This window comes from Martes martes (assembly GCF_963455335.1).
Source record: "Martes martes genome assembly, chromosome: X".
Lineage (NCBI taxonomy): Eukaryota > Metazoa > Chordata > Mammalia > Carnivora > Mustelidae > Martes > Martes martes.
Genome location: NC_137897.1, coordinates 84,766,161 through 84,783,354, shown reverse-complemented (window position 1 = coordinate 84,783,354; position 17,194 = coordinate 84,766,161). Strand labels below are relative to the sequence as shown.

The 17,194-nt window shown below is 40.4% G+C and overlaps 1 protein-coding gene across 1 annotated transcript in view; it reads right to left on the bottom strand.

Annotated features, from left to right (window-relative positions):
• The window catches only part of TMEM164 (transmembrane protein 164), a 163,815-nt gene that overhangs the window by 88,848 nt on the left and 57,773 nt on the right, over positions 1–17,194 (bottom strand). The window contains exon 3 of the mRNA XM_080794884.1: positions 9,748–9,797. Coding sequence (XP_080651010.1) covers positions 9,748–9,797 — 50 coding nt within the window. The remainder of the gene's footprint in view (positions 1–9,747; positions 9,798–17,194) is intronic.

Sequence of the window (17,194 nt, the reverse complement as noted above, 5' to 3'; positions counted from 1 at the left end):
GAACTTATACAGGAATTCAGTAAAGTGTCAGGATATAAAGTCAATGCACAGAAATCAGTCGCATTTCTTTACACTAACAACAAGACAGAAGAAAGAGAAATTGAGGAGTCAGTCCCATTTACAATCGTACCCAAAACCATAAGATACCTAGGAATAAATCTAACCAAAGAGGCAAAGAATCTATACTCAGAAAACTATAAAGTACTCATGAAAGAAATTGAGGAAGACACAAAGAAATGGAAAAATATTCCATGCTCATGGATTGGAAGAACAAATATTGTGAAAATGTCTATTTTACCTAAAGCAATCTACACATTTAATGCAATCCCTATCAAAATCCCATCCATTTTTTTTAAAGAAATAGAACAAATAATCCTAAAATTTATATGGAACCAGAAAAGACCTCGAATAGCCAAAGGAATATTGAAAAAGAAAGCCAAAGTCGGTGGTATCACAATTCCAGACTTCAAGCTCTATTACAAAGCTGTCATCATCAAGACAGTATGGTACTGGCACAAAAACAGACATATAGACCAATGGAACAGAATAGAGAGCCCAGAAATAGACCCTCAACTCTATGGTCAACTAATCTTCGACAAAGCAGGAAAGAATATCCAATGGAAAAAAGACAGCCTCTTCAACAAATGGTGCTGGGAAAATTGGACAGCCACATGCAGAAAAATGAAATTGGACTATTTCCTTACACCACACACGAAAATAGACTCAAAGTGGATGAAGGACCTCAATGTGCGAAAGGAATCTATCAAAATCCTTGAGGAGAATGCAGGCAGCAACCTCTTTGACCTCCACCGCAGCAACTTCTTCCTAGGAACATCGCCAAAGGCAACAGAAGCAAGGGCAAAAATGAACTATTGGGATTTCATCAAGATCAAAAGCTTTTGCACAGCAAAGGAAACAGTTAACAAAACCAAAAGACAACTGACAGAATGGGAGAAGATATTTGCAAACGACATATCAGATAAAGGGCTAGTATCCAAAATCTATAAAGAGCTTATCAAACTCAATACCCAAAGAACAAATAATCCAGTCAAGAAATGGGCAGAGGACATGAACAGACATTTCTGCAAGGAAGACATCCAGATGGCCAACAGACACATGAAAAAATGCTCCACATCACTCGGCATCAGGGAAATACAAATCAAAACCACAATGAGATACCACCTCACACCAGTCAGAATGGCTAAAATTAACAAGTCAAGAAATGACAGATGCTGGCGAGGATGCGGAGAGAGGGGAACCCTCCTACACTGTTGGTGGGAATGCAAGCTGGTGCAACCACTCTGGAAAACAGTGTGGAGGTTCCTCAAAAAACTGAAAATAGAGCTACCCTACGACCCAGCAATTGCACTCCTGGGTATATATCCTAAAGATACAAACGTGGTGCTCCGAAGGGGCACGTGCACCCGAATGTTTATAGCAGCAATGTCCACAATAGCCAAACTGTGGAAAGCGCCTAGATGTCCATCAACAGATGAATGGATAAAGAAGATGTGGTATATATACACAATGGAATACTATGCAGCCATCAAAAGACATGAAATCTTGCCATTTGCGACGACGTGGATGGAACTAGAGGGTATCATGCTTAGCGAAATAAGTCAATCGGAGAAATATAACTATCATATGATCTCTTTGATATGAGGAAGTGGAGATGCAAGGTGGGGGGGTTTGGGGGGAGGTAGGAAAAGAAAAAATGAAAAGATGGGATTGGGAGGGAGACAAACCATAAAAGACTCAATCTCAAGAAACAGACTGAGGGTTGCGGGGGGGAAGGGGGACGGGAGAGGGTGGTGGGGAAATGGACATTGGGGAGGGTATGTGCTATGATGAGTGCTGTGAAATGTGTAAACCAGACGATTCACAGACCTGTACCCCTGGGGATAAAAATACATTATATGTTTATTAAAATAAAAAAATTAAAAAAAAAAAAATAAAACATGTTTTCAAATTCAAAAAAAAAAAAAAAAAAAAAAAAAAAAAAACACCAGAAGAAATTGCCATGGTCTGAAGGCAGCTTGGAAACCAAGCAATTTGTCCAATAAAAGCATCAATGGTGTATCAAAAGCAACATCAACAAGTTAGAATACAATCTGGGGCAAACACTTCTGCAAACTTGATAAAGGATTAATGCTCTATATACAGATGATTTGTGCAGACCAACAAGAGGAGAAATACTCCTATGTAATAACTGGGCAGAGAACACAAAGTGACAATACACAGATTAAAATATATAATGAGTAACTGGCATAACGTGTACAGGTTTGGAGCTTTCTATAATGAAATTTGAAGGGTATGGAGAGCTGTGTAGGACCTGGCTACCCTGTGACAAGGCCCTCCTTCCACTTCCTTAGGTTCGCAAAAGGGTGTCTTATGCATCAAGAACCTTGATCCATCAATGGATGGATACAAAAGCTACAGTCTGGAAAGATGATGGAATATTACTCAGCCATCAAAAAGGAAGATATCGTGCCACTTGCAACAACTCAGATGGACCTAGAGAGTATTATGCTAAGTGAAATAAGTCAGTCAGAAAAAGACAAATACCATATGACTGCACTTACACGTAGAATCCAGAAAACAAAACAAAGAAACAAACCAAAAAACAAAATCAGAAAAAGACTCATAAATGCAGAGAATAAACTGGCGATGGCCAGACTGGAGGAGGGTAGGGGGATAGGCACTATGGGTGAAGGAGATCAAGAGGTACAGACTTGCAGTTATAAAATAATAAAGTCACAGGGACGAAAAGTACAGCACAGGGGCTATAATCAATACTAGTGTAATAACTTTATGTGGTGACAGATAGTAACTACACTTACCCCAGTGAGCATTTTATAATATATATAATTGTTGCATCACTATATTATATACCTAAATTAACATTATATGTCAATAATACCTCAATTAATTAATTAATTATGAACTGGTGACACAGCCTGGTTCATATTATGGAGCTGGGTATGTGTAATCAAGGTGATTGAGACAGGTAGCTTTTTTTGAATTTTGTAGCAAGATAGTACACCCAGAACAGTCTCTAAGAATATACGGGTTTTGCTCAAAGCTGAGTAAGAGAGGATGAATTCTGTGGCTTGGATATTGAAGGTACCAGGATATGGCTCTTCAGGGAATAAACACACAACACAACAGGCAGTTTGGGTGCTGTTCTATGAGCATCTGCCTGTTGTGCTGTGTGTGTACCTGGAGCACTGTTCTCTACCTCTTTGAATCTGAGCCACTTTCTTTTCACTCATTTTGGCTGTTTTGAGTGGTTCTTCCCTGAAGAGCCATATCCTGGTACCTTCAATATCCAAGCCATTGTATTCATCGTCTCTCAGAAGAGCACCATGCCCAAGGTTGCTGTGATGGTGGGCCAGGGAGGAATCCCTGCTGTCTTCAGCTCTGTCCTCCGCATACATGCTTTCTGCTGAGGAAGCCTTTCTTAGTTGCAGACTTAGCCAGTCACATATCAACAGAGGGGCACATAAGTGAAGCACTCTGGGATCCAGCCAGAACACGGGGGAACCACCATTCCCTCTTGTCAAGTGTACCATGGGAACCCTGTGGAGAATCCCACCCCCTGCCCTCCCTAAAAAGAATCGCCAGCCCCTGCCCAGCATGGGGCAGGCAGCCTCCTGGGCACATGATACCCCTCCCCTGCAGTGTCTGGGCATGCCTCCAAGAAGTACATGCCAGCCCCTGCTTTGCTGGGAAGCAGACAAACTCATGCTTGGCTGGCACAGCAAAGGGCCAATAGAAAAAAACAAGAGATGGGACTATAGTGCTAGTCAATGCAACCTCCAAAACATACTGGCATAAAGACCACAGTGGTGCCCACTGGTGTACACTGAGATTTGTGGAGTTTTCAATAGGATGCTTTCATGGTTCTAATGCCTTAAATAATTAAAGAAGAGCAGAAGAGCAGAAAACACCTAGGTCACTTCAACTTCCTAAGCCTCCATTTACTTGATGTAACTGGGGATACAATTTCTACCACCCACGTAAATTTGCTGGAAGAACTAAATGAGATAACCCATGTTAAGTGTTTCCCCCCATCCCTAGGCACACAGTAAATCTGATTATGAGCATTAGCAGGAAAAGAAGAAGAGAATCCTGGTTCTGCCACTCTGTAATGTTAGGCAAGCTATCTAATACCTCTTGGCCCCAACTGTTTGATTTGTAGTATGAATAATGTAGTCCCTATCTCATGGCATTATTTGAAGGATTAGATGAGCTCATTTAAGACAAAGTACTTTGAAAACAGGAAGGACCTATACTGATGTAAGGTGCAGTTATTATTTTGAGAACTATTTTCTGAAATACTGATTTTTAACTTTGCACTGCATGTTGTAGTTCCACACTGTGGAATAGTATGCACCCGTGAAAAATTATGCTTACGATTAAAACCTTGGATGGATCTGCAAGGAATTATAAGTTTAAAAAAGGCCAGTCCTGGGGCACCTGGGTGGCTTGGTGGGTTAAGCCCCTGCCTTCGGCTCAGGTCATGATCTCAGGGTCCTGGGATGGAGCCCCACATCAGGCTCTCTGCTCAGTGGGAAGCCTGCTTCCCCCTCTCTCTCTGCCTGCTGCTCTGCCTACTTGTGATCTCTGTCAAATAGATAAATATTTTTTTTAAAAGGCAATCCTGAAGGTAACACACTGTATGACTCCATTCATATAGCATTCTTGAAATAACAAAATTTCAGACATGGAGAACAGATGAGTTGCCAGGGGTCAGGGAAAGGATGCAGGTGGGAGAGTAGTGAGCATGGCTGTAAAAGGGCAACAGTAGGGGCGCCTGGGTGGCTCAGTCCCTTAAGCATCCAATTCTTGGTCTCAGCTCAGGTCATGATCTCAGGGTCACGAGATCAAGCTCCAAGTTGAGCTCCACACTCAGCACGGAGTCTGCATGTGATTCTCCCTCTTCCCCTCTCACTCATGCTCGCTCTCTCTTGCTCTCTCTCAAATAAATGAATAAATCTTTTAAAAAATAAAAAAAATAAATAAAAAGGCAACAGGGAAGCCCTGCATGGTGATAGAACTGTGCTATACCTCGACAGTGCCAATGTCAATATCCTGGTTCTCACACTGTACTACAGTTTTGCAAGCGGTTACTACTGGAGGGAACTAAGTGAAGGGTACCTACCATCTCTCTGTAGTCTTCTTACAACTGCATCCGTATTATGATATGATATTCATTATATTATATAATTATCTCAAAATATAGAAAGTTTAATTTTAAAATGACGTGGATGATGAGTTTGTAATAAAATGGGGGTAATGATATTAAGTAAATAAAGCAGAATAGAAAATGATGACTAAAGAAGGCAAAGAGGAATAAATACACACCTTTTGACCGTGTAGATATAGAACTATATCCAAAACCAGGTTCTATAAAGCAACCAAAAATAGATAAAGTACTTACTAACCTGACTAAACTATAAATAATGAAAACACAAAGACAGACAAGATTAAACCCAAGAAAGAAGACATGACTATAGATGAGGACAGAGTTTTTAAAATTATAAAATAAGAGGCGACTACATGCTCCACTCAACTCATGGCAACAAATCTGAAAACTCAGAAGAAATGGGTAACTTCCCAATAAAAGATAAATGACCACAATTGACTCAAAGATCTGAATAGATAAATTACCACAGAAGACACTGGAAAGGTGATTATGAGTGTACCAAATGAAAAAGGCACTAGGACCAGATGAGCTTTGCAGTTGAGTTTTACCTGATCATTCAAAAAACAAACAAACCATATAATTTCTAAAATAACAACAGGGGCGCCTGGGTGGCTCAGTGGTTAAAGCCGCTGCCTTCGGCTCGGGTCATGATCCCAGTGTCCTGGGATCGAGCCCCGCATCGGGCTCTCTGCTCAGCAGGGAGCCTGCTTCCTCCCTTCTCTCTCTGCCTGCCTCTCTGCCTACTTGTGATCTGTCTGTCAAATAAATAAATAAAATCTTTAAAAAAAAATAAATAAAATAAAATAAAATAACAACAACCACCCAAGAAAGGAAAGAAAAGTAATTTTTAAAAGTAGGAAAAAAATAACACATAACTTCCATGGGTAATTAAATTATTCTAGGCCAGAGAAGGAGAAGAAGTACTCTGCAATTCCATTTTAATCCTTACACTGTAAAGAATCCAAAAAAATGACTCCCATCTCACTTATGAATTCTGAGGCAAGGGTTCTAAAAAACGGATTGACAAATGGATTCCAGCAATGCATCATAATAATATACTATGACTAGCAGGACTTATGTCAGTATATAACAGTAATTTGAAATCAGGGAATTCTTCAACATAACTCGCTGTATCAAATACTTTAACAGAAAAAAAAGCATACTCAAGAGACATGAAAAAGCGTTTGATAAAATGCAGGAACTGTTTTATTTGAAAATACCTCTAAGTAAATGTGGAAACTCTTTACATGTAATAGGCTAACAAACACCAACAGCAAATATGGAGACACACAGAGGCATTCTCCATTTAAAATCACTTTAGAGACAGTGGCCCACCAACACCATTTTTATTTCACTCTGAGTTTCAAGCAAAAGCAAAAACCAAAGAAAATAACCGGTATAACCATCAGAAAGATGGGATAAAATGAAAATAAATTTTACCAAAACTAATAAGAGAGTCTGGTAAGATGGTGAGATATGAAGACTACTGTTAAAATCAATAAGCTTTTTCTATTCTAGCAAGAAGCACTTCAGAATGGAAAGGTGAGCAATATTCAACTCATAATGGACAGAAAAGCTATTATTCTTTAGGAATAAATGTATCAAGAAAGGCATAAAACAAGAGCTGAACAGATGGAAAAAAAACACAATTTCTTAGATTACATTATATTACATTATATCACAGCTACATAATTTTAAAACATCAGCTCTCACAAAACCAAAATATACATTTAATGCAATTCTAATTAGAATCCAAACAGGGCTGGTGGGGAGGGTTGAATAAAAGTGATCTTCAAATTTACATGTAAGAAGAAAATGCTGATAAATAGATAAGAAAAATATTCTTTAAGCTAATATAATCAAATCAATATGATCTGAGTACACAAATAGACAAACAGATGGAACCGAATAGAGAAACTATGAGTGGAGCCTCATATGTAAAAAGTTTAATAGGTGAGAAAAATGGTAGTTCAGTTCACAGGGGAAAGTAGGGATTATGTAATACATCATGCTAGCACAACCAGGTAGCCATCTTTAAGAAAATCATCTTAACTAAAACTGGGAACCCAGAAGCTATAAGAAAGTAATCATACTTGAATATAAAAAAATGTAAAAAAACACATAGCAAAATATACAATCAGCCAAGTCAGCACATACGGATTTGGGAACTATATCTATCATAATGCCGATAGACAAAGGGCCAATATCCAAAACATACAAGGAAGTCTTACAAATTAAGAAAACCTAAGCAACCCATAAGAAAGGGGCAGATGGTATGAACAGACAATTCAAAGAATAAATTTAATTGGATAAAAAATTATGAGATAATACTGAATTCATTAGTAGCCAAGGAAACGCACCCATTAAGTTGTCAAAATTATAAAAGAATCATAACACCTTATGCTGGTATGGATGTGAAGAAAAGAATAACCTCATGTTTTACATACAAAAGGGAAAAGTGAATTATTACAGCCTGTTTTTGTATATCAGAATGGAAATATGTATTAACATAAATATGTATATTTATATGTAAACATTTGTGTGTGTGTGTGTGTGTATATATATATATATATATATTTACAAATTGAAAGCACCAGTATTTAAGGGCATATGCACAAAAATGTTGATTTCAGCACTGGTTAGAGTAGCAGCAATACGGAAAGAATGAATACAAACATTCAAGAATAGAAGAATAACTAGGGAACCCTGGCTGGCTCGGTCAGTGGAGCACATGACTCTTGATCTCAGGGTCATAGGTTTGAGCCTCACATTGGATGGAGAGATTACTTAAAAGTAAAATCTTAAAAAGGAATGAGAAGAATGGCTAAATAAGTTGTGCATTCATGAAATATTTCACAGCTTCATAAAGGAATAAGATATACCAATAAGCTTTAATAGATTCCCGTGAGATATTGTTGGGTGAAAAAGCAAGATGTATTACAGTTAATATAACATTCTATTTTTGTAAAACCATCAATGAACAACAACAGTAAAACATTCCAAAATCCCTCTGTGTGTGTGTGTGTATGTGTGTGTGTGTGTGTGTGTGTGTGTGTGTGTGTACCAAATGAGTATAGAGTAAAATCTGGAAGGATACATACTGGTTTGGTAATCTGCAGGTCTGGAAAGGCAGAAGTAGGAGTCAAACAAAACAAGGACAAGAGGGAAAAAAAAAAAAAAGAGCCACTCTAAAAAAAAATCTAGCAGTCATGTTTATGTACTTTCATATGCATACATATATACAAATCGAATTAAATTTAGAAGACACAGTAAGAATCCTAAATATGATCTCTGCTTCTTAAAAAAAAAAAAAAGCAGTAACCAAAATTATGTCTTAGTGGTAGATTAAGGGTGATGTTTATTTTCTTTTTTATGTGTCTCTGTATTTCCTATAATGAGAGTTGTTACTTTAATAATAATGAAATAAAACCAATAAATGTTACCTTAAAACATTACACTGAAAAATAGAGCTCATTTTGGGAAATGAAGGGAGGGAAACAGGGTTAAATAGCCTTCCACTTAGGAGCTTTTCAAGTACAAGATATGTGAGATCAGGATCCATTTGCCCTCATCCGGTAGAAAGTTACTCACCTAAGGCAAGAGACTAAGTGGCTATTCCAAGGAGCTGTTCGAAGCAGCAAATGGGGTATATTTCCCCCTACCTAACACTTTAATGACTTAAGTAAATCAGAAAGCCATTTACACCACTCTTCCATTACCCAAGGATCTGCTGGGCCCCTTACTTCCTGTCTCCTCCTTCTGGCCTGCAGCCATTTTACCGCTCAGGAACAGCTCCAAAATGGGGGCCAGGGAAGGGGGAAAGAGATGAAATTAATTTGGTCAATTTAGCTTCTCATTAGCAACTCCAATAAAAGGCTTGATAAATGAGATGGTCACAACTCATGGTTAAAAGGAGGGCTCTGGGTCTCTTGAGAATTTCCTTAAAGCAAATTTGCCTTCAGATAACATGATTTGCCTGCAGTACACTTTAATGGATTTGATGCTTGCTATTTTTTAAGAAAATCAGGACTGGTAAAGGTGATATTTTCTTCCCCTTACTTTAATTTGCACTTTAAGGAAAAAAAATTCCACAGAAACAGAAGAACAAAGGTCTTCAAAGTATAGAAGTACAGAAACAGAAACAAAGTACAGAAACAGAAGAACAAAGGTCTTCAGGGGAGCAGCTGGACCACAAAGCAATGATTCTTAAGAGGAGGGAAGCTGTGTGGCCCCCAGCATGCTCTCAAGAGAAACTGCAGGAAGCCAGAAACCTTCCAAGGGAGCAGGACTTGGCCAGAAACCACCACCACAAATACTAACTAAAGAGGACTTGTCAGGGCTTGACCAAAGCCCAGTCTCTGCATGTCATAGCCCAGTGTTTCACTGGGCCGAGTAGACTTTTGTTCCTTGGGAAGCCCAGAGACAAAGCCGGGCAGGCCCAAGATGTTCACGTCAACACGCTCATCAACCTTTGTTATCAAGAAGACCGAACATTTGGAATAGCAATGGCAACAGAGCAAAAACCGATTTTCCCTTACTTGAAGACAACGATAGCTCCAGGACACGGAGGGCAGGCCAGGAGAAAGATCTGCAATTGAAAAAGAGTTAAGTATGGTTATCAAGAGCAGTACTGGACACAGACAATGTGATTTCAATAACAATAGTAAAATGATCATAGTAACAATAAATAACCAGACTCTAACACAAAGAATGCAATATAAAATAAAAACCTGAAAAGGCAAGCACGTGGTCTTCCAAACGTGTTTCTGTTTTCACAGGCATCTAGGTGCGTGGACGTGTGCATGTGTACATGTGCATGTGTGTGCGTGTGTGTGTGAGAGAGAGCTACAGTGGGGGAAAGGGAGAGAGACAGAGAGTGAGGGAGTGTTTGGGGGCAAGATAGGAAAAGCCTTTCTTGGGCTTTTGGGGGGGTGTCTCTAGAACACTTCCTTTTAATCTCTAGAACAAGACTCAATTTTTCAACTCCTCAATGTCAATATGATATAGTAGCCAGTCTGAGAAGCTTTTAACCCAAGACAAACAAAAATATATTCCATGAATGGGACAAAGCATATAAATGCCAGCTGCTTTGCCTCCCACAGGGGAAGGTGGGTTAATCAATACCCAGCACTGCCAGATTTAGCAAATAAAAACACAGGAGGCCCTGTTAAATTTGAATTTCAGATAAACAATGAATAATGTTTTTGTGTAAGTATGTTCCGTGCAATATTTAGGATATACTTATATAAAAACATTATTCACTGTTTATCTGAAATTCAAATTTAAGTGGGCCTCCAGTGTTCTATCTGGCAACCCTACCAATACTGCCATCCCCAGGCTCCAAACCTCCCTTTGATTTTGAAGGGGAGCAGAATTTGCCACCCTGAAATATGTCTCTTTGGCATAAGGATTATTTTAGGCTGGTTATTTTTTAAGAAACAGCAGACATAGGAAAAACACTGAAAAGTAATTAAAAGTTACCCTTTTGTAGGAGATATTTACATTTATAAGGAAAATCTCCATTTGTAAGAATTGTTCCCCCTCTGTATCAGGAAAAGAAGGATGACTTAAACTCTAGACACTCTTATCAATGGAGAAGACACTGACCTCAACCTGCATAATGACCTTACCCTTGATTACCATGCTTTTCCTGGTCCCCTCCCATAACTGGCCTTCTGCCCTACACTACCCCCACCACCCAATGTCTTCCCTTTGTCTCTAAGCTAGAGATGGTATTTAAGATGGTGGCTTGGGCCATTTCAGGGAGTTACTCAACTTTCCTGGGTCTCTCCCATGTCTGCAGGAGGTACACATGGTATTAAACCTCCATTTGTCTTTCTCCTGTCAATTGGTCTTTTATTACATTGGCCGGGTGGGTTGGAGGGCTAGGAGGAGGAGGTCTCGGTGAAGAACCTAGAAGGGTAGAGGGAAAATTACTTTTCCTCCCCCACATTTGATTGTCTTATTTCTAACCATGACCAGGTAGTTCTACTCTTCTATTCTCCCTGGGGGCAAACCAAACAAGAACCTCGTCCTTCTAAGAGACAAATTGGTTCCATGCTACTTGGTTTGACCTAGGCCTGGGTTATAGAACAACTGCATCTGTATGACTTTCATCAGAGCACTGGTTCTCAAGTGAGACAATGAAACCTCTGCAGAGCAACTGGTTGAACATGCAGATTCCTGGGCTCCACATTAGGAATGCTGACTCCAAAAGTCTGGGACTCCAGGAATCTGCATGTTTAACAAATGCCCCAGGAGACTCGACTACTCCTGGCAGCCAGATATGATGACTGTTTGACCTTGGCCTGGACTACTACAGGAATCAGAGACATTCAACAGGACTAAGGATTAATGAAAGAATGAAGCTCATGTTTGTGGAGTTCCCTCCTCTACAGTGATTTAATGGTGTGGTTTACAAAGTCACTGATACATGTCCCTCTCTAGTGAGCATTTATTAAAATAGATTATCTCTGCGGGGCACCTGGATGTCTCAGTTGTCGGGCATCTGTCTTCAGCTCAGGTTGTGGTCCCAGGATCCTGGGATCAAGCCCTGCATCAGGCTCCCTGCTCAGTGGGAAGCCTGCTTCTCCCTCTCCCACTCCCCCTGATTGTATTCCCTCTCTTGCTGTCTCCCTGTTAAATAAATAAAATCTTTTAAAAATTTTAAAAAAATAAGCTATCTGCATTATAAACTTGTTTGGCTCTGTCATGTGTATATTCTTTAGCATTTGTCTCTTCGGTTTCCTCGAAATCTACATTTAGAAATAAAAGGTACTATAAGGAAAATCACTACAAAGAAAGACACCTGCTTGAATCCCTACCAAGAGGAAGAGAAAGAAGAATGGAAAAGAGAACGGGTCTTGAAAGGAACGTGGCCAGGAGTCCATCACCTGAAAAATACCTGATCAGAGAACCCAGAAAAGGAAATATCCACTGAGAACGAACCTTTTCCCCCGTGGATCAATTTGATTAATAGTGCAAAACCAGTGACAGTTACAGGCCCATAATCCTTCACTGGTAACGCCAAATCCAAAAAGCTCTAAAAACCAAAAAATGGGTTTTTTCAAAGCTAATTTCATAGCAAGTATGACTTGAACTGAGCTGAAACTATTCACGGACTCCTTTATTCCACTTATGCTGAGTATTCATATAGCTTCCATAAAAATAATATCTTTTGGGGGCACCTGGGTGGTCAGTCCATTGATCACCCAACTCTTGATTTTTGGCTCAGGTCATGATATCAGGGGTCCTGAGATCAAGCCCCGCATTAGGCTCCTTGCTCAGCAGGGAGTCTGCTGGAGATGCTCTCTTTCCCTCTCCCCTTGCTGTTCCCCTGTTCATTCTCTCTTTCTCAATTTCTCTCTCTCTCTCTCTCTCTCTCAAATAAATAAATAAATAAATCTTTAAAATAACAATAATAGTAATAATAAATAATAAGCTTTTGATTATGGGGTGTTACCCCAGATCCCACTGGGAGGATATATAAAATACTCCATATTCACTATATTGCCTTTCTGATTTACTTTAAGTAAGCTCTACACCCAACATGGGGCTTGAATTTATAACCATGAGATCAAGAGTCAAGTGTTCAACCAAATAAGCCACCCAGGTTCCCCTGTATTACCTTGAAATCCAAAAATTTCTGACTTCTGAAATACATCTGACCTGAATGGTTTGGGATAAGGACTCTCAATTTGGATTCTCAATCATCCGAACATTAATTTATCCCCACTCCCCACCCTACTCTTCAGGAGCAATCCAAGAAAGAAAGAAACAAAGCTGGTATTCTCTACCCCTGACCCAGCAGTAAAGTTACTCACCTGAAGCAAGGGACCAAGTTGGAGGTTGCACTCAGTTACCCAGCATCAGGCCCATCAAAGGCTACACTCACAAGGTACAGAATACAGAGAATAGACAGGGGCCCCCAACCACCTTGGAAAAGTCCTCAATACTTTTGGAGTCACCTAAGAGCCATGACAGCAGCCTTCCTGAGATTCTGGAATAGCCAAGATACTTCATGCTAACATGCTAAACAGAGAAGCAAAAATACAACACTGGGCCCCACAGTTAACTCTAACTTTTCCCATAGCCAAGGAGAGATGACCAGATTCCTGGGACAGATTCCCCTATACCTGCTCCATTTGGCTGCCCCTGACTCATGATAGCCCTATGGCAAAAGCCCAGAAACCTACTAAAGGGAGCAAAGCCTCCAGCCCCAACCCAACGATGGGTCTAATCTCTTTTGAGGCAGCTAATCAATCTAGTTTTGACCCTAAATGAGTTCTCCAACAGTTTCACATGTCCAAGCCACTCCTATCAACACTTTGGCCTTTCTCATCTGGTGCGTCTATTCCCATCACCAAGATAGAGTATCTTCTTTGAGCAACCTTTAAATCAGGTACATGTAGACATGCCGCATCAGCAGATCTGAAAAAGGACCCCAAACCCATCCTATTCCATTTCCAGTAAACTCAAGGCCTCCCTCAGCAACTTCAAAGATTTATGACATTGAACCTCTCTGCCCTAGCATTCTGGAGCCACATCCATAATCACCATTAACCAAAGGAGCCACGTGAAAATAACATTTTAATTCAGAGGCCCAGTGAGCCCCCAGCCTTGGACTGAACATCCCTGCTTTCTTCCTTGCTGGGCTGCCATTTGCCTCCAAATTTTGGTAGCATGTTTTAGACCAGCAGATGGAAAGTTAATGGATCCTTTCAGTTGCAAATAGGGTGGGAAGAAAGGAGACTCAGAAGCACAAACAAGGACAGTACGAAGATGGGAATGTGTCTGAGCATATCCCATCACCAAGTTGGTGCTTCTGTACTCATGCTGAAATCTACCCCGTTCAACACCTGAAGAAAAGGACAAGGACAGGGGGTAACAGACAGAGGGATGTGTTACAGAACACTTCTAGTCTCCCATTGTTTGAGAGATGAGCAGGGCCTTGTTATTAAATTCCACTTCACAGATGAAGGAACCTAAGGGAAAACATTCCAACCAGTACCCAGATCCCCTAAACTCCCAGTTCAGCACACCTTCCACCTCACACCTGACACAGTCCACACCTTACAGTGTTCTCTTCTTTAGACTCTAGCCCTGCCCCTTGACCCAATGGCACATGGAGAGTCACCCCAATGCCCCCACACCTGTACCACCACACAGTTCACAAGATGTAGTCGCTATAAGGTGAGACCTCTCCAAACACAACCAAACTGGGCAGCAAATTAAATTTATATAGATGGGCTGCAGAGTCCAGCATTCCCTAAAGACATGCTCATCTTAGCCCCAAGCCACCTCCTTCAGAACCAGGTCTGCTGGGCTCTGATATTCTTTGGATCCTTACAAAATGGAGGTCTTTTTCTGGAAAAAAGGTACAGGTTCCATTCAAAACCATACCCTCTCAGATTCTGCCAGAAAGGTCCCTGTACTACTTCAAGGTTCTCCTTCCCACTGCTAAAAGAAAGCCACAGGCCCAAGGTGGAGTCACTCACCTCCAAGATAACAAACCAAGACTTAACTGCAGTTCCAACTCCCCCCAGTAGAATTTTAAGCCAATCAATCTGGAATTTTCTGGCCAGCACCAGAGAAATACTCCATTCTCCAAAGAAAGATGATATAATCCAGCTAATAAAACCCTCTGCCCTTCCCCCTAAGGGAAGGGGACCTTGCCTGAAACAATCCTTTCTTTCCTTTTTTCTCCTTCGCTAATAACTCCCTTGCCCCACCCTACTTCCTATAGAAACCAACTGTTTTGTACAACTCCCCTCCCCTGGCTGGATGGGATGCTGCCTGACTCATGAATCTCTTAATAAAGCCAATTAGATCTTCAAATTTACCCTGTTGAATTTTGTTCTCTAACATTGGCGATTTGTAAATTCAGCTCTTTTCAAAGCACATAATCTAGGCAGCTGTCCCAGTTCCTCCTCTACCTCTGAACTGCTCTGGTTTCCCACCCAACCCACCCCTCTGGTATCACTTGTCCTCCTTTCTGTTCCTGTCCTCACAAGTTCCAAGTTCATTGGCATCATTGTCCAGCCTCCCATCAACTGCTTCACCCCAACATTAAACCTGATAAACCCCCATCTTCATGACGCCTAAGGAAGATTAAATTTTGTTCATAGGAGGAAGTGTCGGTACTATGGCAATGTAATCGGGAAGAAAAGCCACTTGCCAAGACCATTCTAAATGAGGGACTAGCCAGGTAAATCAGTGAAGAGAGTAGGAAAACTAAATGAAACAGAAACCATGGAAGAGGACCAGGTGAGTGGTGTTTGGCCTGGTGCACAATCTTCTCAGGCCCGGTCCTCTGGCTCTAGTTCCCTTGGTCCTATCTCCTATGATGGTACACAGCAATTTAGGGATTCCTGAGTGCTTATAACCATTACCAACCATCGAGAAGATCCATTCCTTAAACTGCCCAAAGACTGTCCTAGGCTCTAGTCACTAATGATCATACCCTTGGACCCACATCCTCTCTCCCTGGACCACTGAGATAATCTCTTCACTGGTCTCCCACCTCCAGATACACTGCTGGAAGACAGATCTACCTAAAACACTGTTCTGATCTGCCACTTAAAATCCTACAAAACGACTTGCCAGTTTCTACGAAAAATTCCAAGCTTCTTAGCATTGCAGGCAACACTTTCTCTGCTCCAGACCCTGTCTACCTCTTCAACCTGGAAGCTTCACGCTTTGTGCCAAATTGTACCCTGAATATACTCCATGTCGATAAACACACTTCTACAACCTCATTTTCTAATTGCTCCATTTCGTTCAATTATAGATATGCAACAATTTACTCAACCAATCTCCTCCTACTGCACATGTTATGTCTACGTTTTCAGATCCTTTACTATTTCCTTAGTCTACATTTGTGCAAGGAGGATTTCTAGGTCTTCAAAGGGAATATACATTTTAAGGCTTTTAACCTATAATTCTAAACTGCCTTCGAGAAAATTTCTTTGAATTTATACTCCCACCAGCAACATATGAGAAAGTGTTTCTGCTACAACCTGTTTAAAAGGCAAAACACGGAATGGGAGCAGAATTTGCCACCCTGAAATAAGTCTCTCTGGCATAAGGATTATTTTAGGCTGGTTATTTAAACACACACACACACACACACACACACAACAGCAGACATGGGACAAGCTCTGAAAAGTGAGTAGAAGTTACCCTTTTGTAGGAGATATTTACATTTATAAGGAAAATCTCCATTTGTAAGAATTGTTCCCCCTCTGTATCAGGAAAAGAAGGATGACTTAAACTCTAGACACTCTTATCAATGGAGAAGACACTGACCTCAACCTGCATAATGACCTTACCCTTGATTACCATGCTTTTCCTGGTCCCCTCCCATAACTGGCCTTCTGCCCTACACTACCCCCACCACCCAATGTCTTCCCTTTGTCTCTAAGCTAGAGATGGTATTTAAGATGGTGGCTTGGGCCATTTCAGGGAGTTACTCAATTTTCTTGGGTCTCTCCCATGTCTGCAGGAGGCATACATGCTATTAAACTTCCATTTGTTTTTCTCTCCTGTTAATCGGGTCTTTAATTATGGGGTCGGGGGAGAGGATCTCTGCCAAGAACCTAGAAGGGTAGAGAGAAAATTATTTTCCTCCCCACTAACACACACATTCAACTTATTCCTTTAATTGGCATGTTTCAAATGAACAAAAATGTTTGACTATTTTCTAACATGTTTTTTGGACAGCTGTATTTCTTCTTTGGGTATGTGACCACCTGTGGCCTTTGTCTATTTTATAACTGGTATTTTTTTTCCTTACTGGATTATAAGAGCCATTTATGTTTTAATGATATTTTATACAGATTATTTGATATTTATTGCAAATATTTTCCCCAGGATGTCAGTGTTGTCGCTTTGCTTATGTTAGTTTTTTGGTATACAGAAGTTTTTTATCTTTATGTAATCAGATATATTTGTCACTTCCTTTATGGCTTCTGTCTTTGATGTCAT